Raw genomic sequence first — 25,830 nt, forward strand, 5'->3', positions numbered from 1 at the left:
ATGAGTTAACTGTTAATACCTGGAGCAGCAGGAAATCTATTTTATTTCAAAGAACTCAACTCTTCTACCTTTCAGTCATTCTCACCCATGTGTCAATGGGACCTTCTGCATTTATTCTTTAAATTATCCTTTCCTTATTTTTATAGTTTTATTTACTCACACACTGGATATGTGTTGGTTTATATATTCTGGAGCCTATTCTGAATGAGGGACCCCAAACCTGACAAGGAAAGTGTTAGCAGCTCAGTGACCCATGCTTTGCCCAGTCAGGGACCACATCTGATGAGGGCTCCCTATGTGTTGCCATGACCACAGCAACACTAAAAAGAGAATGTGGTAGACTCAATCCTGGCTCCTTCGAGTATGTTTCTTAAAGTAATTAATGTCAGTTTTGTTCTCATCTTTTCCCAATTTATATCCCATGCCTAAAGAAGTGCTGAGAAATGTGAAATAGACCCATATCCAGTAAGCGAGAGCCAGAGGCGCCATTGTGCTCTGCAGACCCGTAGTAGAGGGAGACTCCTTCCGCCATTTCTACTAACACTTTAGTCCTAAACAAGATGTGGCTGGCCTCCAGAAGCTCCATGCTTGAAAAATCTATCAAGTCCCACCAGCACAGAAATAAAGGCCAGTGCATCTTCTGACATCTGATTCCAACTTCCTCATGTACCTAGGACTTCTTGACTCCTGAGGGAAAGTTACATGAAGTATTAAATGCCCAGATGCTTGGGTCTGCCTTCTTTGTTCTGTGTCTGCTCTCTTCCTAGGATGCAAAAGGCCCTCTACTTCTACTCTCCTCTGACAATGCTTTGAATTCTCGACTCCTCACTGCACTGTGCTTTTTAGTGAAACTGAATATTTAGACAGCTTAGCTTGCATTTATCTACTCACACATCCACACATACACACACGCATGTGCATGTATGAAATGTGGCTCTACAAATCACCAAACAAATCCATAATAAGACTATTTGTACTAGAAGTCCGAGAAAAGTAGCTTTGAAACTCACACCAAAACAATGACACTATAGTCTATTGGATGAAGACACTATTACCCTTCAAAGGATAAATGGTTGTGATTCAGCAGTAAGAGTAATTAAAGGGCAATACGATTTTCAGGAAACAAAAGTACATCTATTTCAAGAGTATAAGGTAAGTTCTTTTTCAGTAGTGGCTGCCATCCTTAAATCATAATGTAATATGGATATTAATATCCAGTCAAGCATATCTGTGTGTCCACACTGAAGGCTCCCTCTGGGAACCATTTAGAAACTGGTAATAGCCACATCCCCTGGAGGGGGAGACCTGGTGGCACTCAGAGGAAGGATAGCAGGCTACCAAGAAAAGACTTGATACCCTATGAGCATATGCAGGGGAGGAAGTCCCCCTCAGTCACAGACATAGGGGAGGGGAGTAAGGGGAAAATGGGAGGGAGGGAGGAATGGGAGGATACAAGGGATGGGATAACCATTGAGATGTGCTATGAATAAATTAATAAAATAAAATAGGAAAAGCACAGCAGTTGCATTCCTCTATCAGACAGATTCAGCACTTGTCATTTCCAAGGATACAGCTTCTTTATTCTCCATAAAATAAAATCACATTCCACAGAAAAAAAAAGGAAAAGAAAAAGAAACTGGTCATAGGAGATAAAAGTAATTTTATGTAATGCTTATTAACAGATATAAATCACAGTAGCAATTTTGATAATTTAGAAAGAAATGGTAATGATGCAAAACTCCCAAAGTGCTCTTCATTTTCTGTCCTAGTGTTCAGGTGTGTGCTGTGCATTCAGTCTTGACACACTTCACAGTCCTTTCCAGTCTCCGGAGACATACTAATTGTCAGATGGAGCTATCTTCCAGGCATCTCTCAAGATCTGCTCAGAAGAAAACGATGTATGTAAATTATGTGAGTGCCCTAAAGTTTCTTAGGACTATTTGTTTTTAACATAAAATTTTGCTTGTGATGATTTCAAAATGACACGTGATAACTATAAATAATTTCAGTAATGCAGACATGAAGGGAAATACAAATATGCATTCACTCACATAGGAGGGAGAAGACAGGTATGCTATTCTTATAATTATTTGGGAGAAAATCCTCAAGAAATTATTTACTAGAAGCTAGTTTGGGCTTGTATATAAGTATATGATGTATCTGTTGTTTCTGCCATAACCAATTATTTCAAGATAATCCATTTTTAGTATACTTTTTATTCTTTGAAATTTTAATACAGTGCTTTTTAAAACTCCTATTCACTTCCCCTTTCTCCTCCTAATTCTTCCCAGATTCACACTCTACCTACCCACCTCCACTTCCTCTCAATTTTGGTTCTTCTCCTCCTCCTCCTGCTCCTCCATAACTACAGAGTCCACTTGTGCTACCTACATATTCATGAGTGGTTGGGCCAGCCACCAAACCAGTGGTTGTCAACCTGTGGGCCGCAACTCCTCTAAGGATTAAATAACCTTTTCATAAGGGTTGTTTAAGACCACCAGAAAACACAGATATTTATATTGTGATTGGCAATGGTGGCAAAATAACAGTTATGGAGTAGCAATGAAAATAATTTTATTGTTGGGGGTCACCACAACATGAGAATATGTATTAAATGGTCACAGCACCCTGAAGTCTGAGAAGCACTGCCTTAGTAGGTAACCCAACACTCATGAGTACCATGAGTTAAATCTCAAGGTGCCACATCCTTAGAGAAAATTGCCTGTCCTACACCCAGATGTTCAGAACTGCTCAATAGCTCCTCAGCCAGAAATGAGGGCTCCTGAGCCATTCCATCTTTTGTGCTGGAATGTTGACTGGCTTAATTTTTGTAGGTCTTGTGTGAACACGATTTACTATGGTTCATGAGTGTAGGGGTCCTGTCATTTCAGGAAGACACTGCTTTGCTCCAGCCTTCCCCATCCTCTGCCTCTTAGAGTCTGTCTCCTCTTCCACACTGGTCCCTGAGCCTTGGTGGAGAAGGATGGAGATAGTTGTGTCCTATTTCTACTGAGAATTCACTGACACTCATTTTTTACATTTTAGTCAGCTGTGATTTTTCTGGGTTAATCACTAAAGATTGATTATATATAGACAGGAAGTTGTTGCACACTGTTCTAGAGGGAGGGATGTCAAAAACCAAGGAGTCAGCATAGTTGGCCTGTGATGATGATTTTTTCCTCTGTTTCCAAGATGAGATGGCAAGATGGCGCTTCCCAGACATGTCTTCACATAGATAAAGGGGCAGGACAATCTACCTAGTAGCACTCTCAAGACTTAATTACTTCCCTGAAGAAAATCCACCTTTATTACAATTGCCTGCAGAATAAATTTCAACACACTAATGGAAAGGAACATATTCAGGCCATAGAACCATGTGTCTTGGCCCATTTTCTATCTCTATAACAAAATACTTGAGACTGGGAAATTTATAAAGAGAAAGGCCTTAAAGGTTTTTTTTTAAATTAAAATAGAATTACATTGTCTTCCCCATTCCTTTCTTCCCTTTATCCTTTGCCAAGCCAGAAACCATTACAGAAAACAATAGCTGATCACCATGCAGAGAACGAGGAACCATGTGGTACCCAGTGAAAACTGACATGTCTGCAATACAGTTCCTGCACCTATAGTCCAAGGGTCGTTGCAAAAGACAGAGTGTAAAATTGTAAGAGCCGGAGGAACTGCAGGTTTATTGTAAGATTTCATCTCCTCGAAATGTCAAAAAAGCTACACCCCTGAAGCCATTGTCGTGGCCACAGAACCAAAATCTGAACAAGGAAAACATCATTAGGCATGCTAATATGGAAGGGGAATGCCCATGAGTCTGCAACTGTAGACAAAGAATTACCAGAGATTAAGGAAGTGTTGAGTATATCCCTGCCATCTTTTGGGATTATGACAGTCATCTTTGTACTTTACCATATTGTGGCAAAAAAAAAAAAAAAAGCCAAAAGGGAAGGCAGGAGGAAGCCATATATGAGACAGACTAAGGGAAGGTTCCAGGCTTCCCTTATAACAACTGTTTCTCACAATGATTGACCCAGATTGATGGGAACTACATTAAATCCTTCATGTGCTTGGGTTCCCTAAGTTCCAATTATCTCTTGAAAGCCCCCTGGAAACTTCTCTGTTCCTAGTTCTAGAAGATGAAGATTCTTGGAAGAAGAAGAAGAAGAAGAAGAAGAAGAAGAAGAAGAAGAAGAAGGAGAAGGAGAAGGAGAAGGAGAAGGAGAAGGAGAAGGAGAAGGAGAAGGAGAAGGAGAAGGAGAAGGAGAAGGAGAAGGAGAAGGAGAAGGAGGAGAAGAAGAAGAAGAAGAAGAAGAAGAAGAAGAAGAAGAAGAAGAAGAAGAAGAAGAAGAAGAAGAAGAGCAAAAAGAAGAGCAGGAAGAAGAAGAGGAGAAAAAGAAGAAGAAAAAGAAGAAGAAGAAGAAGAAGAAGAAGAAGAAGAAGAAGAAGAAGAAGAAGAAGAAGAAGAAGAAAAGACATCTCTGGTAAAAGAGATCTGCCCTCTTTCTTTCTCCACTAACATGTAAGCTGTGCACGTTAGGAGCCCATGGGAGGTCAGCGGATGGTGAGTTCACCCACAAGGTTGTGAGAAGCCATAAATAGCTGGTGTTTAAGTCATTCGGCTTGGGTGTTGCAGTGTATGACTGACTGACACAAGCTCCCTGAGAAGAAAAGTCTTTGTTCCCTCTCCCTTCTTGCCAAATACTATTAACTGAGTAAATTTTGCTGATAAGCATGGAACCTTACCTACCAAGTAGGTAAGAGTGACAAATGGACTAGCATTCAAAGAGCACCAGCCAACAAAACACCATCCTGATTCATTCTCCACAATGGACACATTTCACAGCCCGATGAGGAATCAGAATGTGCTCCCAGAAAGAAAAGATTATACGGATGGAAAGAAGAGAAGACTGCAAGAGTGAACCAGCCCTTACCACTAATGAGAGCAAGAATGGAGCTGCAAAGTCTGGAACTTCTAGCATGCAGAAGCCTGGAGAACTAAGTGGATGCGACTCAGCAGGCCAGACTTTTGGTAATGGATGTTCAAAACGCCAGTCTAGAAACACCATGTCATGGTTCACAAGAAAGGATGTGTAGAGGAGTAGAAAATAAGAATAGGGCCAGCCAGAGCCCTAAGAAGGCCAACACCCATTTCTTCACCGATTACTCTAACTTCCTTCAAACACTTCTAGGAAATAAGAGGGGTGAAATGTCATTTTTTTCCTCAGATGATAGGACTCTGCCCCAGTAAACTGGTCAAATCATTAACCTACATAGACCAGCACCAGGTATCAGCCATTAACAGTCCTCTCACCCAGTCAACACAACACAATGACTTGCTGGAGGAGGGCTGTTGACAGCAGTGAAGTACGCTGCCTGCCTGGCAAGCAGGCAGCCGACTGGAGCCACTGTCCTCCGTAAAATAAGGAAAAAAGAAGTGCTTTCTCTCCATGCCTGAATCAGTTATTCTTAAATCAGAGGGAGGGGAGGAAGGTGGGGGGCTGGCCCTTCATTATCTGCAGGAGGATTCATCATCCATGTGCCATACACTGCATCATCTACAGACATTGTCCCTCATTCCACTTTTTTCCCATAGCATACCTATGCATAGCTATTATCATTTAGCACTTATCGTATGGAGGCTTTAATGATGAGTGTCTTCCTCCCTCACTAAAGGCCATGAAGGTAGGGTCCTATTCTTTTCACTTACGTGGCATATGCCACATGTTCAATCAATGCTCGAAGAGAAATAACCAATCGGCCGAAAGTAGCTATGCAGAAGCACAGTAGTAATAACTGAATGAGTGAAGGGGGTGTGTTGGTGGAGAGGCTGTTGCTTTCTCACTAAAGCTAGCTGCCACTCTGAGGATCTGCCTCCTAAAATATGCTGAGCACACCTTCGCACCCTTTGTGTGATGCTTAATTTTCATCCTAAACTCCGACATTGCTTTCAGTCAGAGACACAGAAGCCCCATAGAGTCAGCCCTTCAATACTCTTGCTTAAAGGTTGATGCATGGAGACTCTGCTTTGGTGTCTAAACTGGAGTCATTCACAGAAGACACCCAACCACTATGTGTGAGATGAGTCTCTGGCTGATTGACATCCAACAGCCCTTTCACATAAGGTGCCCTTACTCAATGGTGGAGATATTGTTAGCATCATAGGAAAAAAAAAAAATAAGAGAGCCTTAGTGAAAACATGCCTCCAAACCAACGCCAGCTTTCACTTTTGCTGAGGCTGTTTCCTGGCTGCTTTGCTCTTTCCCTTCCTGTTTGTCCCCTTGTTTCCCATTGCCTGGCTAGAATTTCCAACATGAACTCTGCTTTGCTACTGCCATTGTGAGGCTGGCAATCCACACTGACTGAATCCATGATGTCACTGTTCTGAGGTCTGCTGCCTGGCCACTCTGTTACCTAACAAGAGTTCCCTCCCTCCCTGACCTAATCCTAGAGCTCACTATGTAGACTAGGCTGGCCTCACATTTATAAAGATGCCCCACCTTCTGCCTCTACTGTGGTAAAGCTAACAGGTGTGCCACCATGCCCTGCTACCTCAGTTTTAATAAGCATGCACTTCTCCGGAGAGGTGGGCTGAGACAGCAGTAAAAGCCAGTGCTTTCAACCAGACAGCCTAGTTTTAAGTCCCAGATTTGATGATTTTGTGGCACTTAGGGACTCAGGAGAGATCTCCAGAATAGGGAGGGGATGTAAGGTTATGGTATTAAAATCTGATTGAGAACCAGCTGGAGTTATAGGCAAGGCACTGCTCCTCAAAGCTGTACCCAGCCCCAACAGGGTACACCTATCTCCCGAAAGATGACAAAACAGAGAGAGAGAGAGAGAGAGAGAGAGAGAGAAAAGAAGAAGAAGAAGAAGAAGAAGAAGAAGAAGAAGAAGAAGAAGAAGAAGAAGAAGAAGAAGAAGAAACAAACTTTGTTTGTTCCCAAGCCCGAATTTAACTAGAAACCAGCAGAAGAGAGCCCTGTTGACTTGATTCAAAATAGTTAACTTCCTGAGGGGCAAAGATGGTAGCAAAATCAGACCTAGAGGTAATGGTAAATATTAACGGCAATTTCTATATAAGCGTGGGCACATGTGACTTTGTTTATCTGGTCCCAGATGTCTCATCCTGGAAACAATGTGCTCTGAGATCTGTTTTGAGGTGGTATCCGTCAGTGTACCATTTTCTCACTAACACCCCCTCGCCTCTAGTTTTCCATATGCCACAATACTTTCATGTCTTTGATAGCAATTCCTCAAGCTAAAGATGTGGGCACAGTTACTTCTGAAGAGTCTTCAGGGACAAAGGAAACATAGACAGACATCCTTACAAAAAGAGAGACAGAAATGGGGAAAAAAATAAAGTTTTTTTTCTGCCTTTTCTCTGAAAGCATAGAGTCATGAAATTAAAAGAAAACCTCTGCTCCCCAGAGTCTATGTTTACCATCCTGTAGGATTCACAAAATCAACCTGAAGTGGATCATTGTCTCCATCAGATGTAGGCGTCACTATCTCTGCTTTCTCTATGACTGTATCCAGAGTTTGAGGACTAAGATGTACATATGCTTGGGATCCCAGAGTCTACAGACACAGAGATTCAACTAGTCCTGGATTTATCTTTGCTAGACCAGAGTAGTTTAAGTTTCCTGTAAGGGGCTAGGCATTTCAAGCAGAGTGACACATTCAAAGGCAGAATTCTAAATCTGGACCAATTCAATTAAACACAAGTCTGCAAGTGCGAACTGTGATGTCATACGGCTAGAAATAGCTTCAACATTTGGAAGTACAAGCCCGTCTCTCTTTTTTGGAAGGTATTTCCATTATTTTCAGTGTATTCAGAGTCTTTAGAAATCACTTGGTTGAATTTCTTCAGTCTTCAAATGAAGACATTTGGGATACAATAAAAATACAGAGCCAGGACTTACCATGGTACCCAGATTTCTAAACCTGTGCCATCTTAGTACAACACAAAGTGTCTTGAAAGTAAAAACCCTTTAATCAAGCACATTTTTCTGAGACATTACATTCTTCACAGTGAATACTGCTGCTGGGTATTCAGTTAGATGATGCCAGGAGAGAAATTAGTTTTAAAATAAAAATTACCAGACAGTGTTCAACACAATTTTATAAATGTCCCATAACTTCATCTAGAAGGAAAAACATTCTTAACTGATGACAGTCTCTCTACTCTAGACTTTCATTTTCTTAGTGCTGTAGACCATTGAATCACTTCTTCAGTTGGCGAAATAATTCTGCCTCTGTGTAAATTGGTGGTTACACTCCATCTACTAATTTCAATGTCTTTTAAATAATCTATCTGAGGCAATCTTGGTGGCGCATGCCTTTAATCCCAGCACTCAGGGAGGCAGAGGCGGGCAGATCTCTGTGAGTTTGAGAACAGCACACTCTACAAAGTGAGTCGAGGACAGCTGAGGCTACACAGAGAAACCCCTTCTCGAAAAACCAAACCAAATACCCCCACAAAAAAAAAATAATCTAGCTGCTCCATGTTTATGAGATGGCTTCTTGCTACACTAGTAACCCAGACCCTGCCAGCAGTGCTATGTTTGATTTACTCACTCACATGCAGCCAGATCTGGGCAACTGGAGAGCAGAGTGTTTTCCGAATCTGCATATTAGCTCTGTGGCATAATGACTGATGTCAGTTCTAACTTTGCCAAACATCTCTCATCACTACAAGCTGTACCCGATACTAAACTCTTAGGTTTGCATTCTGCCTCTTTCTGGAGCAAGATCTCTTCCACATACTTGCTGTATGGATTCAACAATATGACAATCATTTTTGTTCCTTAAAGTGCCTCTGCTGCAGAGGATAAAAATAACTTGTTACTGTTGTCATTGCCTGGTTGGGGGAGGCAGTAAAGACGAGAAATTGCAGTCAGATTCTGGATGTGTTTATCTCCTCGTGTTTATCCAAACCCACACTATTCTCTTGCCCTGAGTCTCCAACTCTTAATCCTAGTTTGATGTGACAAATGCTAAAATCAGAAGAAAATGTCAAACTCGGTGCTGCACTCGTGGCTTCTAAGTTGCTTTAGTTTGGAGCTCTATGAGGCAATGCCAGCTTCTAGGAGCGTTGTTTCCTTTACTGAATTGAAAAAGTGGGTACTTTATTGCACAAAATATCCCATGGCATGCCTTCCGTAAGCTTTCAGGAGAGTTGAGGGAACAAAAGACTTAGCTAGACAAAGAAACACATACTTAATACTAAGGTAATATGGACCAAAGAGAAAAAAAAAAAAAAAAAAAAAACGTTATTCTAAAGCAGAGCATCAAGAAAGAAGGAATGTTCTTTCCCTTTATTTAATGTTTTCCTTATGTTTCCTCTGAATGGTGCTTGTTCTTTGACAAGCTTTTCCTGCCCACTTCTTCTGACACTTCTTTTCTGGGATGGCTCAAGAACCTTAGCTGCTCACTGGGTTCGTTTATTTACTTACCCTGCCATTCCTGTTCTCATCCCTGAACACATGTCTGCACAGCACACGGTGAGAAGACAAGTGTCTGTCTGCATGTTGATTTCCCTGAACCTTCTCACCAAATTGCTTTTGTTTTTTTTAAATATGCTTTTGCAATCTCGTCCCATCCAGCTCAAGTATCGAGGATTAGAAAGGTTGTCTCTGAAGCCCCTTTCAAAGGCAGCCTCCCATAGCTTTTAAATCCTCCACATTTTATGAGGCAGATATTCTGGGTCTGGGATATTAAGCAAGAAGGAACAAAAATGCTGATGGGGACAGGCACAGAGAACTACAGTGGCCTCTTTACCAGATAGCCGTTTACCAGATACCAGAATCGGGTGGGCAACAGGAATTTCTCTAGGAGTGTTCCTGTCTCTCTGTCTCTGTCTCTGTCTCTGTCTCGGTCTCTCTCTCTGTCTCTCTCTGTCTCTCTCTCTCTCTCTCTCTCTCTCTCTCTCTCTCTCTCTCTCTCTCTCTCTCTCTCTCTCTCTCTGTGTGTGTGTGTGTGTGTGTGTGTGTGTATACATCTCATGCAGCTACTACTACTTGTGAGATGCTCAGAAAACAGTTTAGCCACAGAAAAAGAAACTGTGTGATAAATGGGAAATCTTAAAAAATGAGTAAAAAAAAAAAAAAAAAAAAAAAAAACATGCTCTTGACATGACTTCATACTGCTTTCCTTATATATCATACTGATAGGATATTATACCTGTTTTCAAGCCCCCAATACAAGTAGGCAAACTAATAGTCATTTAATAATAACTCAGCAGCAAAAGAATAGCCGCCACCCATCCACCCAGATTCTAGGTTTTAAAGCTTTGCAAAGAAAACCTGTTTGAAGTTCCGTGACTTTTGTGACCAGGTAATTTCATTTCCTCAATCCCAGTGTTGGGGAGCATAACAGACTCTGAGACCTGTAACCTGGGGTGCATTAAAAGACTACAAAATGAGACAAGTAGGGGCTATGACCTTTACTTCTCTAATTTATGGACACATAAATTGAAGGCAACCCTGCAACTCTTACTTGTTTTTGAAGTGGCATGCTTGCAGTCCAGTGTTGTATAAAGATTTGGCACTGCGGAGCAACCCTTCTGAATACTGTTAAGTAACCTTAGAACAGGTTTACATTAAAGATGCTTTCAGGCTTGTGACCTTCCACAAAATACTTCAGTAACTACGTGGGTTTGTGCTTCTGAGGAAGAGGTCAGAATCCCAACGGTAGATAACACATCACAGCCGGTCTCTTCCCTGGTGGTATTTTGGCCTGGGAACCTAGTTTTGCCTGCTGCTTACAGCCCTCCACCCCCACCCCACTTGCTCAGGAAACAGAAGCAAGAAAAGGACCTTTTTGCGTTTCCCCTCCCCCCTCAAATGGGGGCAAGTCTTCCAACATTGTATTCCCAGTCCCTCAAATGAGAAGCCAAAATGTACAACAGATCCTCTCAAGAACATTAGAAGACAAGAGAGAACTCTAACAGGCTAGCTGACTACTGGGGGGAAGTGCCTTGGGGGAGGGATCTTCCAGAGCTACAGCACAGGCTGGCTTTGGAAGAAAGCCTCAGTACAATAGCTTTTCCATCCCTAGCACACACACCTCTGGGTCCTTCCCTTGAGATCAGGTAAAGCACCTTCAAGTTGAAGGGAAATCGGACCACCCGCCCAGCCTCCAAGCACAGCTACTTTCACTGAGACAGGGGTGGGGTGGGGTGGGGGGAAGGGAGGAAAGCAACAGAGAGACTAGAGGAAAGAGTAAGAAGAAATGAGAAGGAATCTGTAGCCAGAAGCCCCCCTCCCCCGGAAACTATGGATATGAGGGACACGAAGTGAGTTGCCCAGGATCAGTTGCTGGAGGTAGGGTCTCTGAATAGCCGAGGGACATGGCCACCAAGATGTGGTGAACCCTGTCAGAGACAAGGGACAAGAGCGGGGCATTGTGGCTAGGGTACAGCTGGATCAGAAGCCTGTGTGCTCACCTCTCGGGGTCCGAACTGTCCCACAGAGGGCCTCCCCCAACCCTCCTCCCATTCTCCCGCGGTCTTTGCAGTGTCCAGAGATGCTCCGCTGTAGACCCAGGACCCCTTAGGCGCCTCTTCCCGTCCCTCTGCCAAATCGCAACGCCTGTACTTTTCCAGCTCCCTCTTTCCCTCTTGAAATTGAAAGTTATTGAGGTCGCTCGGGGTTGTTGCTCCGGCAGTTTCCTTCCCCGCCCCCTCCCTCCCCCCCCCCCCCGCAGACATCCCCCTCTTCCCCTCCCTCCCCCCCTCCTCCCGTATGGGGGGTGCTCCCAGCCCTGCCCAATACTGGAGCGGCTCCTGCTCCGGAACGCCAGAAGCAGCTCGGGTCTCTCCAGCGCCCCTTGGCCATGGCCACGGTACCCACGGCGTCCGCTCCCCTGCGCTCCCGGGGTCCCTGCCACAGCCGCAGCCTCTGAGCCCCAGGGGCCACTGCTCACTAGGACCGCGCCGGCAGCAGCCACCGCCGCCTCAGCGCAACCTAGGGATAACCTGCGGCTAGCCGAGAGGCTCCTGCAACCTTCGCTTGCGGCGATGACAGCCACCCCAGAGCAGCCGGCTGTGTTCGGACAATTTGAGAATGCAATTGTTGGTTTCCTTGTCCACGCGTCCTGCTTCGTTTGCCATCACAGCACGCCTGTTGGATCTCAGTGGAGAAGTCCCGCTGCTCTGGTTCTTCAATGATCCATACAGACTCGCTTAACACCTACACACATATTTCCTTAAAAGAACATTAACTATAACTAATAGTCAAAAGAAAAAGGAGAAGAAGAAGAGAAACATTACTGGGTTACTATGCACTTGCGACTGATTTCTTGGTTTTTTATCATTTTGAACTTTATGGAATACATTGGCAGCCAAAACGCCTCCCGGGGAAGGCGCCAGCGAAGAAGTAAGTGTCGGGTTTGTTTTTGGAGAGTGGAGGGTGGAGAGGTTTTGTTTTGTGGGGTTTTGTGGTTTTGTTTGGGTTTGCCTTAAGCATTTACTCCTTTCCACCACATTCACCTGTCAGGTTGCTTTGCCTGGCCCGAGTCAGCTGCCAGAGGAAATAGTCTTTCCAGGTCTTAAGCTTCCCATAGGAGATAACAGCTCCGGCGAAGGCACTCCTACCCCAGCATTCAAGCCAGTGTTGGACTCCCGGCACCCAGTGCTAGTCTGCCTCCCGCCTCCTTGTAATTCAAGATCTGGAAATATTCGTTTCTTCCTTAGATTCGCTCTAGGGGTTTGTGCTTTCCTTTTGAGGCTCCGACGCAGGCCTAGCGCCCCGGGCAGCTGGGACGAACTACCTTAGGGTTGCTTAATACTGCCTCAACGGGGCACTGGCTCACTCACCCAAGTTGCCGCCTGGCTCTGGGGAACCTTGGGCAGGACCCTCAGGCTGCTTTGTGGTAGTCACTAAGCATCCTGGGGCGGACCCCCGGGAGACAGAGAGCAAGCGCCTGCGCTGCTGCTTCCCACGACGCGCACGAGTGGAGTGGCGCGATGGCCGGGCTTTCCACGACTGTCTGCGGAGGTGCCCCAAGTTCCACTTTCCTGGTCTGCATGCAGACCAATTCCTGAGGTTTGGAACTTCAGTTACTTTGTCGCTTTGCCTGCCCCACGTGAGAGCTCTGGCCACCTCAGATTCTTTCAATTGGGTCCTCTGAGACAGGCACCTACCGAGAAAGTGGTGTTTCCTCTAGCCCATCTCTTCGCTGCTCTTTACCAAATTACATGAGAGAGTGTTATGTCCTGGCTGTGTGAAACTGTGCTCATTCTGGAATTACATAGATCCCTCAGGGTAGCCTGCACCTAAATTGATCTGAGGCAAGCCGGCATCTTTCAGAGATTGAGGAACAGATGTGAGGGTAGCTTCTCTATTTATTCTCGGGTGCCTGGGCGCGCTGTTGTACGTGCTGGTGAGGGGAGTCCCTTCCCAGACACAAGGACGACCCTGCCTATGCGGAAGGCTCTGGAGCCCAGGGCTAGCTAGTGAGGGAAGCTTCAGAAAGCCTCCAGTGATGCTATTGCCTCGGTAGCTCGAACCTGCTCAGCTAGGCGGCCCAGGACATTGCCTGGTCTCCAGATGAGATCTCTTCCCCAAATGTCCAGCCCGCAAAACCCGTGGGGCAGGAATGCTAGCAGCTCTCAGGACACAACAGCACTTGTGTGGGGTGGAAATGTAGCAATCTCCTCTCGCCACTGTTTGTCTCTGTCCTGGCCCTGGACGTGAGGGTCCCCTGAAAGCTTCCTTTGTACTGCTAGACAAAGTTTGATTCACCTGAAAATTGCTTTTAAAAATCGTGGCTGGGCGGGAGCGCCAGAGGCTTGGAGTCCGATTTGGCCCCACTGCCTCTAGGATCGCATCTTGGCGCAGAAGGGCCTAAACTAAACATGTCAAGGCATCCGATTTATTATTCTTGGCCTCTGAGTGGTTTGTATTCTTTGCAACCCTCCCACCCAGTCTATTGCTCAGGCCCTGCGGCCACCACCTCACAGGGAAGCAGCGGCCTGGGGCTCACAGGTCCGCATTGCCACTCTTGGTTAGCTAGGTCCGATGGACACTGAGTTTGGGGGCCAGTGAAGAAACCAAAGCCAGGAGGAACACAGCTTCTTGCCCTGCATAGCTCATGCCACTACAACTGGTAGTGTCACCCACCCACCCGGCTCAGGAGCTGCACACTTGCCGAGGGGTCGGGCAGGGTCCTGTGTCTTAGTGTCACTGGATTTCTGGTTGGGTGCCTTCTGTTTCTGAAGGAAACAAAAGAAGGCAAAGAAAGTTTTCAGTGTGTTTGATCCCATATTCACACCCCAGGACCAGAGCGAGGGCAACTCTGGGTGCGCACATCTGGGGTGGAACTAAGGGGTGATGTGTTAAGTCTAAAGGAAACTGCTTTCCTCTGCTCGGATCATCTCAAAGCCAAGTCAAAGGCGCCCTCTGCTTGTGTTGTGGGGTTAAAAAGGGAAATAAGTAGAACTGAGCTGAAATTCCAGTGATTCTATGGGAGTGGGTCTGGAAAAGCTGTCCTGCCAAGCAACACTCTGGTGTATTTGGGACTGCGGTTACAGCGCGGTTGTTCCTGCAATCCTGGGAGAGGGGCGACCCCTTGCGTCCTTCCAGCAGACAGAAGAAAGATGAGGCAGGCGCAGCATGGCTTTTGGAGCAAGAATCAGAAGGTAGATCCCTGATAAACGTCCAGAAACTCGAAATTAACACAGTATGTTCATAAATTCACCTGGATACGTTTTAAAAATATCTGAATAAAAACCTCCTTAATAGTGACTTTGAGTACTTTTATAATGAATAATAAGGCAGTAGTCAAATTATTTTAAAACTGGTCAGATGTCCCTAATTTTTCCACAATAAGACAATTTAAGATTCTCTCTTTGGCTTTGTAGTAGATAGCTTCATTTTCTCAAACTTTTAGAAACATCACAAACAACAGAGATAGAAAACTAAGGTTAAAAATATTTCCTAAAGGTTTTTTTTTTTTTTCCTTTTAAGTGGCCTCTTAAATATCTCAGTACCAAAGGCCCTTGCTGGCAAAGACTGTCATCTGCAGTGTTAAATATGTTCAGGCATGAAGAGCCATGGTTTGTCACCACAAAAAGCCCACAAAGTCATGCAAATATTCTTGCACTTCTCTATGATAATTGATATCCTACTGATATCTACTGGGCAACAGACCAGTGGTCCTAATTATTACAAATTACCATTTTCTCTCAGAAATATATGCAATGCTTTAAAGCAGAAATCTTGTGCTTTTAAAATGTCTCTGAAATTGTGGTAAATAAACACAACAAGATTCTGCTGATTTTGATTGATATGCAGTGCCTAGAGGTGACATAATAAATTTATTCAGGATAAAATGTGAAGTCTTTACTCAAAAAGTCGCCATTGAGCAAGACTTTAAGCAAGACTTTAAGCAGCACAGCCTAGCTTTGGATACTGGCTGCGAACTCACAAAGCCTAAACTTATTCATTAATCTCATTTGCAGCTCAGACTTTGAAGTTTGGCAAAGTCAACCTTTGAATTTGGGCTACATGTTAATAAAATGTAAACATCGTCTTTATTGTAACAATCCTTCCTAAAGCATCACATTTTGACCTGGATTATTTATGTGGGCCCAGAAACTGTCAGTTGATGTGTAGAGCCTGGCATTAGTCTCCCTTCTGTTGAGAATGGGTGTAAGAAACAGGACCCTACTAGTCTGCCAGAGAGCCAGTCAATGAAAATTGTCTTTTCCTATAAGCTCCTGCCCTTTATGTATTTGCACTATGTGCTGAACCTGCCACAGAGACAATATCAAGCTAATAGAATAATTGCTTTGATGATCTCCAGATTGTCATTTTACAATTATGATTAGATACTAGGCTATTCTGCTTGACCGGGAATCTTTGTAAGTATTACTATAACTCTGACAAATGTTGACTAGTTACAGACAAATCAGGACTAGAGTCTTGTTTGATTACACAGAAGGACTCACAGGATGACAGTGGCCCCGGAGAGTTATTGTCTGTCAGAAAGAGGATATGAGGTACTAGCTCCTTTAATTGTGTGGGTATCTATTAATTTTATCTTAGTTTTCCAGATTCTAGACCAAGCATATTTTAGAAATCTGTTACATGCCTAACAGTCAAAATGAAGCTAATACAATCTGTAGAGAAATATGAAAAATAAGAAAGAATACAACAAAAATAGTTATATTGATAATATGCTTACTGGATTATGTCCATCATTGCTTATGACGGTGTAGCCTGCTGTTGACTTAAGGTGTAAGGTCCTGAGCACTTCTGGTGACTACATTGCTGAGCCTGGTAAACAAGTTAACAGATAAAGTAATAAAAACAGTGTTGTTTTGAAACATTAATTTCAATGTTTCAATTTGGAGATTGGGAACAATACATTTTTTTTTCTTACTTGTCTATATTTTTTACCTGTATGCCTTAGTCTTGAGAAAAATAGTTTGGGAGATATGAGCAAAATCTGTTGGAGAAAGTGCATTCTATGGCATATAATATGGTGTGAATGCAAATCAAAGGTAAACTCAATTTCCTAGGAAGTCATGGTAACACAAAAAAAAAGGGGGGGGAAGGCATTTAGTTTTCTGAGTGGCAACTAAAACATTGCTTCAGGAGGAAGAGTTTACTGAGCACCTTTAAAATACTGTCGTTTTATCCCAAGTCTCTCCGTGCATTGATGATATAAGAACACATACAAAGGGTTTACAACACTCACTTCAATATTCCTTTGAACGCATGCTATGAACAGCACTTTAACTTGTAAGTAGATGGGCTTTGCTAAGCCATTTATCCATTAAAGAGTTCCCTGGTTTTAATGTCCTACAAATTAGGTCTCCAGAAAGCAATGAATTGAAATTACAACATGCAGTAAAATTTGATTTTCAAGTTGTTATAGGAAAACTCTTGCTATGTTATGACACAATGACTTTCTTAGACATTTGATCCTTTCAGATTATTTGAATACGGGTAGGGGTCTCCAGATTGCTACTAAATGTCTAAAATATTTTCTAGTTAAATGTCTAACCATTTTAAATATGTGTGGTTTCTAAGTCCTTCACAACAAAGCATTTTAGAACCTTATCTGAAGTGATATCAAAAACAGCACTCTGAAGTTACAAAAGTAAACTTTCAAAATCACAGCTACAGATACTATAATTTACTAATTATTTCTCTTTATCTCTCTTTGAAACACTCAAGTTACTTATCACCCTGATCTGTCTCAGTGCATCCTCACTATTGACTTACTCACCTGTTCTCACTCACCATAAATACCATTCCCAACTTTCAGTCAATTCCTGAAATGCCACCGCAATGAATATTGTGTTTCATGATATGTAAGGATCAGCTTTGGTTGCCATTAGGAAAACATCATTAAGTTTTGGAGACTATAGCAAGAGCCAGTCATGATAGTGTGTTGCAATTGTGTTTGACCTGGTGGGGTCGGTTTCTGGTCCTTATAGTATATTGTACAGTGTGTTATTGTCAAACAACAACGTGAAATGTGCTGATTCATAAGATATGTGGATCTTGTCTTGCTTTTGATTTAGTTGGAAAATACAGACAGCTTTCCTTGTCATCATTTTTTAAAAGAATACAATGAGTATGTATATAAAAAATTATCATCTATTGAGTCACCTAAGAGGTGTAAAATTCTTTGCAAGCAAGCCTTAATAAAATGCACAAAACATAAATATGAATATGTGGAAAATACTGGAGATTTTTTAATTCAGAAGCATTATTAGCATTCTGATGTAACTATTCATCAAGGAATACTAAAAACAATGTAATGTTCCATTATCAAGGGTTACAGTTTGTCAAGAATGCTAAATGCCTGAGTGTCACTAAGTCATAAGAACTCTCATTTTCCACCTGAAATTTTTCAACAGTGTGACACTTAAAGAAAATACCTGAAATCATTTCATATGCAAACAGTGCTCATTTACAAAACATCCAATTGCAGTGCCTCTTATCTGATAAGATCATCTCTGCCTTAGTTATAAGGTCAGCAAGAGATGTAGTTACCGTTTGTTGCCACTAAAATTTGGGAATTCTTTACAGGAAGTGGTACCAAAAAAAAAAAAAAGGCATGCTCATTCAGTTATACAGATGTATAATTGTAACTGTCTGTATTTTATGCAAAATATAACCTTCAAAGAACTATCTTATATAGTATTGCGTCCGACCTTTAATGACTTGATAAAGAACAAGTTTTATAAGTTTATGATGGAGACTGAGACCTGGCATGGAAGAATCCCCAAAGGCCATTAGGAAGAGTGGACAAGAGCTAAAGATTCCAACTCATGATCCAGCAGTGGTTGCTAGTATTAAGATGACCCAGGCAAGTCCCTTTATCATACTAGACAGTAATTTCTCCATGACAAATGAAAATTTTTTAAATCTCTAGATCTACACCATCTGTTAGTCTTAACAACTATTAATCTTTTTGTCAAGAGCAGAGAGCTGAATGACTCTTCTAAATGCACTGACCTTACTCACCTGAGTTTATCAGGCAAGGGTTAAGAAAAAGCAAATCAAGTCATCAATTTATCCCATAAAACATATTATAGAGATTAACTGAGTGACTTCTCCAACTGGAAAATGGGTTAAATATGACATTATGTATTCTTCACATCTGCAGTGTCTGAAAACCACAACCATGGTTTAAAGATTAAATCAGCATACTCAGGTGGGCAGGGGAGAGGCTCATTGTGTCCTTAGCCTTAGACTCTCTGGAGATGGTTCAGAGCACAAGTAGAGGAGTGCTTTAGGGTTTCCCTACCATGCTTAAAGTGCTGAGGCATGGCCTGGGAACATAAGGAATCCACTTTTAAGGACAAAAGGCCTGCACTATGACACTGTGTGAGGGAGCCAGAGAATATAGCAGATGAATCACTCTGATGAAATTAAGAGTTCTTAGCACTTTACTGAGTAGGAAGAAGAAAAAGAAGCAAGACCATATTTGGCATCAATTTAGGAGCATAAGGGTTCAGATGTTGGTAGATGAAGGGATTATAGGAACAAAAAAAGACAAGAATGAGACAAGTATGTTTGGTAAGAAACTTATTTTCCTCTTGACCACTCTTTAGTGAGGAGCTAGGAGGACACTTCAGACTTGAGCACCAACCTCGGAAAGTATCAAGGGCTGAAGTCAAGGACGGCAGTGCCACTCATAAAACAAGAATATCCAGGCACATGAGATAAAAATGCAGACATGGGGGCTAGAGAGATGGCTCAGCAATTAAGAACACTGGCAGCTCTTCCAAAAGGCCTGGCTTCAATTCCCAGCACCCACCTGGCAGCTCACATCTGTCAGTCACTTCAACTCCATGGGATCTGACACCCTCACACAGACATGCACGCAGACAAAACACCAATGCACATGAAACAAAAATGAATACATCAAGAAGCTGCAGCGATGCCTTCCTTCATCAGAAGTGTTTGCATTGCTAATATTAAGACCGCTTCATGTAGTGTCAGGGAGACTGCATTGACTCACTTTGCTCATTTTAAGTGCCTTAAGATATTTTCAACCATGGCTCCTCTCTTACAGTACTTTCTATTACGCAAGAGAGTGGTTGCTGCTGTCGTGAATGATAGTAGATTTCTCAATGAATCTGTGCTGATTTCAGGATGGAATAAAATTTGCAGGCATCTAGTTGTTTAATCTACATTGCGCAACATTCCCAGCGTGTATTCCATCAGCATCTTAACAGCCAGGTCCAAGTTTTCTCACCGCTTCCTTCTCTTCACTTTGAGGCTTCGTAGCAAAGGGAGTCTATTTTCCCAGTATTTTAAGGGCTTAGCAGAAGTTCTTCAAATTCGTTTCTGAAAATCAATGTGTAGTAAGGTAGGTTGAGCATATTTGCAATTATGTCCCAATAGGAAGCACATTCCTCAAAGTGAGCAGTAAAACAGCCCCCATTTTATTACCACATAATAAAAACCACTACCACACAATGTAAAATAACAGAAGCCATGGGCTACTTGCTTTCAAGCTCCGTCTCCATGGCTTACATTCAATCAAGTAAGAGAAAGATTGCTGCTTCTCACAGCTGCAAGGGAACCTTACATATATGAGTAGAGTCACCTTGACAAAGGCTACCATAGACACTGAGCACGTGTCATCTCAGCGGCTATGGGGCATAATAATATGCCTAAGTATGTTAAATGCCTCAGAGCAAACTCTATGCTTCACTGCTCTCAAGGCCACTGTTGCACGCTATGTACTTCACCTTAGTACACAATTGTAATTGTCTACTAAAGTGAATATTATGATAACAGTAAATTCCTTAGACATCTCACCACTGAGTAGAAACCCTTTACTTGAGTATGTTCAGGAAAATAATGGTCTCATTTAGCCCCCACTCCCACTCTAGAAGAAATGTAGAGTTTTGTTTTATCTATTTATTATCATTTACTATTCATTCTGTTATCAGCGAGATGGTATTCAGTTGCTAGACTGGAGTTCAAGTTTAGCTTCAAAGCCCACGTCTCTTGAATATCAAAACTTGGCGCATGAGGCACTGTGTTTTCACACGCCACTTTAGTCTTCTCTTAATTCCCCTTCTTCTCTCGTTCTCCCCTATTCTTGCATTCGTCACTTCCTTTGTCCTCTTTCTCCCAAACCTTCCTTATGGATAGTTTCTAAACAGAGTTGCTAATCTTTTTTTTTTTTTTTAATCACAAGCAATAAAATCACACAATTTATTTGACATTTTCTAAAATCCTTCTTCCCAAGTATGTCATACACATCCCAGACAAGATTTACTTCGGCACGAAGCTGTGGGCAAGGCTGTAACGCTGTAGTTAAATATCAAAACCCTTGTATATAATTTACAATCACAATTGGCATTTCCCTGGCTGGTTTTTTTTTGTTTATCTAGAAAGCTATCTTTATGATGTTTCATAAACTCTGTCATTTATATTAGTTTCACCGTGAGCATTAGTAAGAACCTCCACTCTGAATTTTTGCTTTATGGGCCTTGATACAGGGGTTGCTGATGTTAAGTTCATATTAAAATCACCTGGAGATTTTTAAAAATAAAAACTACTAGACTGGATGACGCAGTCTCTGGAGATAGGCCCTAGATAGCCAGGCTTATTTTTGAAACTAGTCTGACGACTCTAAAATGCAGCTGAGAGTGATATAGCGTCAGATCCCTTAATTCAAGAATAGCCACTATAGCTGAGCAACTGTTGAAAAGTAGGCCAGTTTTATGAGGGTTAGACAGACAAAATAAACCTGTGTGAAAGGTGAAAAGGCATGAGATGTGTATCATCTGGAGACCAGAAAGCCATCTCACAGCACAGTATTATTCCTCAATAGGAAACTGATAAACTCAAGGCACTGACTTGTGCAAGCATGGCTATCTCAGAGCAAATCAATCACTTCATGCTAAAAGAGAGCACAAAGTGCACACAGGAAGGCTCAAAGTGACCTTACCAGATGCCGGTTCCCTGAAGCATTACCTTTAGGAGAAGGTGACTGCACTGCTGTGGTGGGAGAGGGAGCAAACAGTGCAATGGGGTGTAAGCTCCACTCTGACTTTTTTCCCAAGCTACTTAATAATAAACAACTAGGGTTTTTGTTTTGTTTTTATGTCTTACCAGATGATTGGTAATGTGCCCTAGTGTCTTCCTTGTTGTCAGGAACATCTTAATGGGGAGGCATCTGCCTAACAAGAAGTAAACATTCCTTTCTTTTATAGTCTCTGACTAGCTTGGATTGACTACTGGTGATCAGGAACGCTGCTATAAATAGCATGGTCTACACTCTATCCAGTGGATTCAGTTTTGTGGTAGATTATTCATTCGCAGATGATGTTATTTCACTCATAATCCCATCTCCTCTGAGAAGTTATCTTCATTAACTCTTGATTATTATTCTTTTTCTAGTCCACACAGAAATTTCGAACCTTGCCATAAATTAGGGAAAGCTCCATGTAAAAATGAGGTGGAAGTCTGGGCTTCCTGTCAGATTTCATTGTGCTTGTTAAGGGGGCTCTTTGGGAAAATTTGGGTTGCAATGAGTCACTAGGCCAAATCCCAATAACCACAATTGCCAGAAGTAATTAGACTGAAGAAAGCCAGGCTTCTTGGGAGGAGGGTCATCATAGCATGCTTGAGACATTGCTGCGTGGTCAGACCTAGTTACTTCTCCCTAAGGATTGGGAGCAATCATAAGCTACAGAAAGCAGGAAACCCACAGAAAACAATGCTTTTCCACCAACTTTCTTCTCAAAAGGTTATTCACCCCAAGCATGCATGAGATGGAAATATGCCACCACCCCGCCGGCGGCACTATGCACGTCACAGCCCTCGTAAACCACCTGCCTGTCTGCAAGAGCGCAAAACACACACAGAGAACTCCTCTGCTCTCATCATCTCAAGTCTGCCTACTCCCTTCCTGCACAGATAAAAAGAGCTCCAGGAACCCAGTCTTTGTAAAAGAATTATCTGAGGAGGAAAGAAAAGAAAGAGAAAAAAAAAATCCTCATAAACATCCTTAGGTCAATTTAGACATAATATTAATGAAAGGGCATTTAATGACAAGACATGGTAGTGCATTACTGCAGGACAGGAGTCCTAAAATCTGCACTTAGAAAAGGACTAAGGGAAAATTTAGGGTTCCTTGTATTTAATAAACCCTTTTAGAAACCTATTATCAGAATGGCTAAGTAGAAAATATTAACAAAGAAGTGAGGCTTTCATTTGAAAACTTCAGTATAAGAAACAAAAAGAGTGTTAAATCGTTCCACTCAAGAAGTACAGATGGACTGGTGTTCAGTAATCCAAGGGAAAGCTTGCATCGAAACCGCAGTCATGGGCTGGAGAGATGGGTCAGAGGTTAAGAGCACTGACTGCTCTTCCAGAGGTCCTGAGTTCAATTCCCAGGAACCACATGGCGGCTCACAACCATCTACAACCCAATCTTATGCCCTCTTCTGTCTTGCAGGTATACATGCAGGCAGAGTGCTGTATACATGATAAATAAGTACTTTTTTTTTTTAAAAAAGAGAAGAAACCACAGCCATTCCCTGGACTGCTCAGTGGATGTTGCTACATGTGAGGGATCTTTAAATGAATGGAACCTTAAAGTTTCCAGGGCTCACTCTCCTTAAATTTTCAAATTCCTTCCGAATTTAGAGTGACTTCAATATATATCCCTTTACTACTTTGAGCTCAGACTACCAGATCTTTGTTTAAACACAAGGAAGCAAATGGCATTATTTTAACTACCCAGGCAAATTCGTTGGCTGGTCAGTTTTTTCCAACTGGCAATCTCCAGGTATCTTTGCAGACGCATTCTGTCCTCATATATAATACATATATGTCCTCATAATGAAATGTAATGAGCTGCTTCTCTTTGTAATCAATATGGGAGAGCCATGCATTTCACTACATTTGTTTTGATTTTGACAGTAATCTAGGAATAGAAAAAAATCCAGTCTTTCCCGGTTGAGCTGAAAAAAAAAATGCTTTAAATGATTCCCACAGCCATTTTCAGCATTTGTCAATAATTTGAATATACTATGCATAATCTAAAGGAATTGGTCCTAACTCTGAAGATCCCTATGAAACAGTGTTAGCCAAAATACTTAATTTACAGTTCGTTGAGAAGTGATACAGTTCACCACAAAGTAGGCTGCACTTCTGTTGGTACTTATCTCAGTGGATGGTAGTTCTATTCCCGTACATAAAGCTTGCTGCGTGTTGATTCCACTCAACAACTGCCATTAGAACTAGAGCTCAGAATAAGGTTGATGTTTCAGCATACTTCTTACGCAAGTTTTTTTCTTTGTGGACAGTTTATTTATTGAGTCCCTAAAAACTATGTGTTTTCACTTCTTTAAACCTGGAACCAATGGTGAAGCCATTTTTACAAGAGCAATAAACTAAAGTGGTTTTTCAACTATCTTATTTGTCTTGCTTTTCATACTGAAGTGCCTTCTGCTAATATAAACTCTTCATATTCTAACAGGAAGCTCCCTAAAATTCTAGGGCTGCTTAAAATTATATGACCAGAAATCCCCTTTCTCCCCCACTACCAGCCCTCTTCTTCTGGGAGTATGCCGGCCGTTATTCATGATTCATTCTGACAACTGTTCTATTGTAAATATTTAGAGAAACACTTTCCATTAGAGGTTAAACAACGTGTACGTAACTTTTCTGAAATGATATGTCTTTATTAACGTCTGCAATGGCAGATCTCATTTCATCTGATACGGAGATGCCCACACCCTCAGTACGGACCAAAAGAAAAGGAGCCAAGACAGGAATTAAAATGTGCTGTGTGTAAATTGAACTGCAAAATACTACTGGTCATTTATCCCTCCAGGGCTTATAGTTAAATAATGCACATAATGTAGAGAAAATGAATTTAAGTTGGAAATTCCCAAAGTGAGCTACCAGTGTTTAAATTGACTATAAGGCAGGGCAAATGACATATCCCTTTATCACTTATTCAGGTCCTTGCTATTTCACCACATTCTTATCGGAGTAAAACAGTGTCCGTGAGAGCCGCTCTGACACAAGCTCTGGTTTCTCTGTTATCACCCAAGCATCAGCGCTAAACGGGATAAGGGCTCACTTCTACTGCTTGTGTCCAATGTCGCTTGTTAAAATAGGGCAGCACCCTCTGCCTCCAGGAGCAAGCTTCTAGTGTTTTCTTTTTGTGTCTTCTGTCCACACAAGAATTCTCAAGTACCTAGGACATTCGGGCTTCTGTAGAATCTAGTCCGCAGGTGCTCAGATTGCTTATGTAATCAACAAGGCAGAGTACTGGATACTGCCCATGCACCCCCTCCAGCACATTTGCATAATCTCTTAGGGACCCATAATACTGAGCACTTATAAATAGTTGCTATGCTGCATTCTCAGTTGGTGATGTAGATTCATGAATGCAGACAGACAGGCGGGTTAAGGGTGGCATAGCTAAGTGAGGTAATGTTCAAAGAATATTGGCATCTGAGTGTCAGATTATTGTTACAGTATCAATAATCTTATGATAGGAGATGGAAAATAAGCACTTGCCCTAGAAAACTTGTTCCTCCCTCCCTTGATGATGACAATCAAATATAAAAATCTGTATGTTTGAATTCAGTTTAATCGATGACAATTCAGAATCTAAGAGTTCTTGTTGTTCTTTGATTTTTTTTTCTGTATAAAATAAGATTTTAAGAAAATTTACATTAATATTCTGTGTGTTCGAGGTCAACTAAGAACTGTGACTCAACATCTACAATGAGGTTTTTTTCCTGTGCCTTTGATATCAAATGATATCAACCATGCCATCTTCACTAAACTGGTTCACACTTGAATCCTGGGTATACATAATGATTTGGTAAAAGTGAAATGGTACACAGGATCTATGGGACACAGACAGAAACAGTCATAAACTTCATGTAAGAGACTTGTAGCTTTTGGCTGACCTCAAAACTTGCATCTTCTTGGGTTTTGACGACTGTGGAAGAAGAGTCAGAGGAAGAAACAAAGAAGTGTGATGATTTATTGTTGATAGACATTTCATCGTTTCACGGCTTGGTCGGCCTGTGGTTAGGTTGGAAGCACTGGAAAGAGCGCCGCTGCTTCTCCATTTGCAGGATGATAGGCTACTGCCCTTATGTCCCTTCAATAGCGACAGCAATGAGCCTTTCTTGCCCTCTTGCCACACACTCTAATCATACACAGTTGTCTGCCACGGCTTCATGGATGTGAAGCTGCGCCTTACATTTAAAAGCATGAGTATTTCTTTGTATGTCTGAATACTTTCTGGACTATATTTTTAAAAAACCAAGCAGAAACCCAATCTAATGGGGGAGAATACAGGGCA

The 25,830-nt window shown here is 42.1% G+C and overlaps 1 protein-coding gene across 1 annotated transcript in view; it reads left to right on the plus strand.

Moving 5' to 3' along the window:
- Positions 1-11,818: 11,818 nt before the first annotated feature.
- Rspo3 (R-spondin 3) overlaps positions 11,819-25,830 on the plus strand; it is an 83,180-nt gene continuing 69,168 nt past the window's right edge. Inside the window, exon 1 of the mRNA XM_051164039.1 lies at positions 11,819-12,386. Coding sequence (XP_051019996.1) covers positions 12,290-12,386 — 97 coding nt within the window. The 5' untranslated portion in view covers positions 11,819-12,289. The remainder of the gene's footprint in view (positions 12,387-25,830) is intronic.

Source organism: Acomys russatus, chromosome 21 (genome assembly GCF_903995435.1).
Source record: "Acomys russatus chromosome 21, mAcoRus1.1, whole genome shotgun sequence".
In the NCBI taxonomy this organism is placed as follows: Eukaryota; Metazoa; Chordata; class Mammalia; order Rodentia; family Muridae; genus Acomys; species Acomys russatus.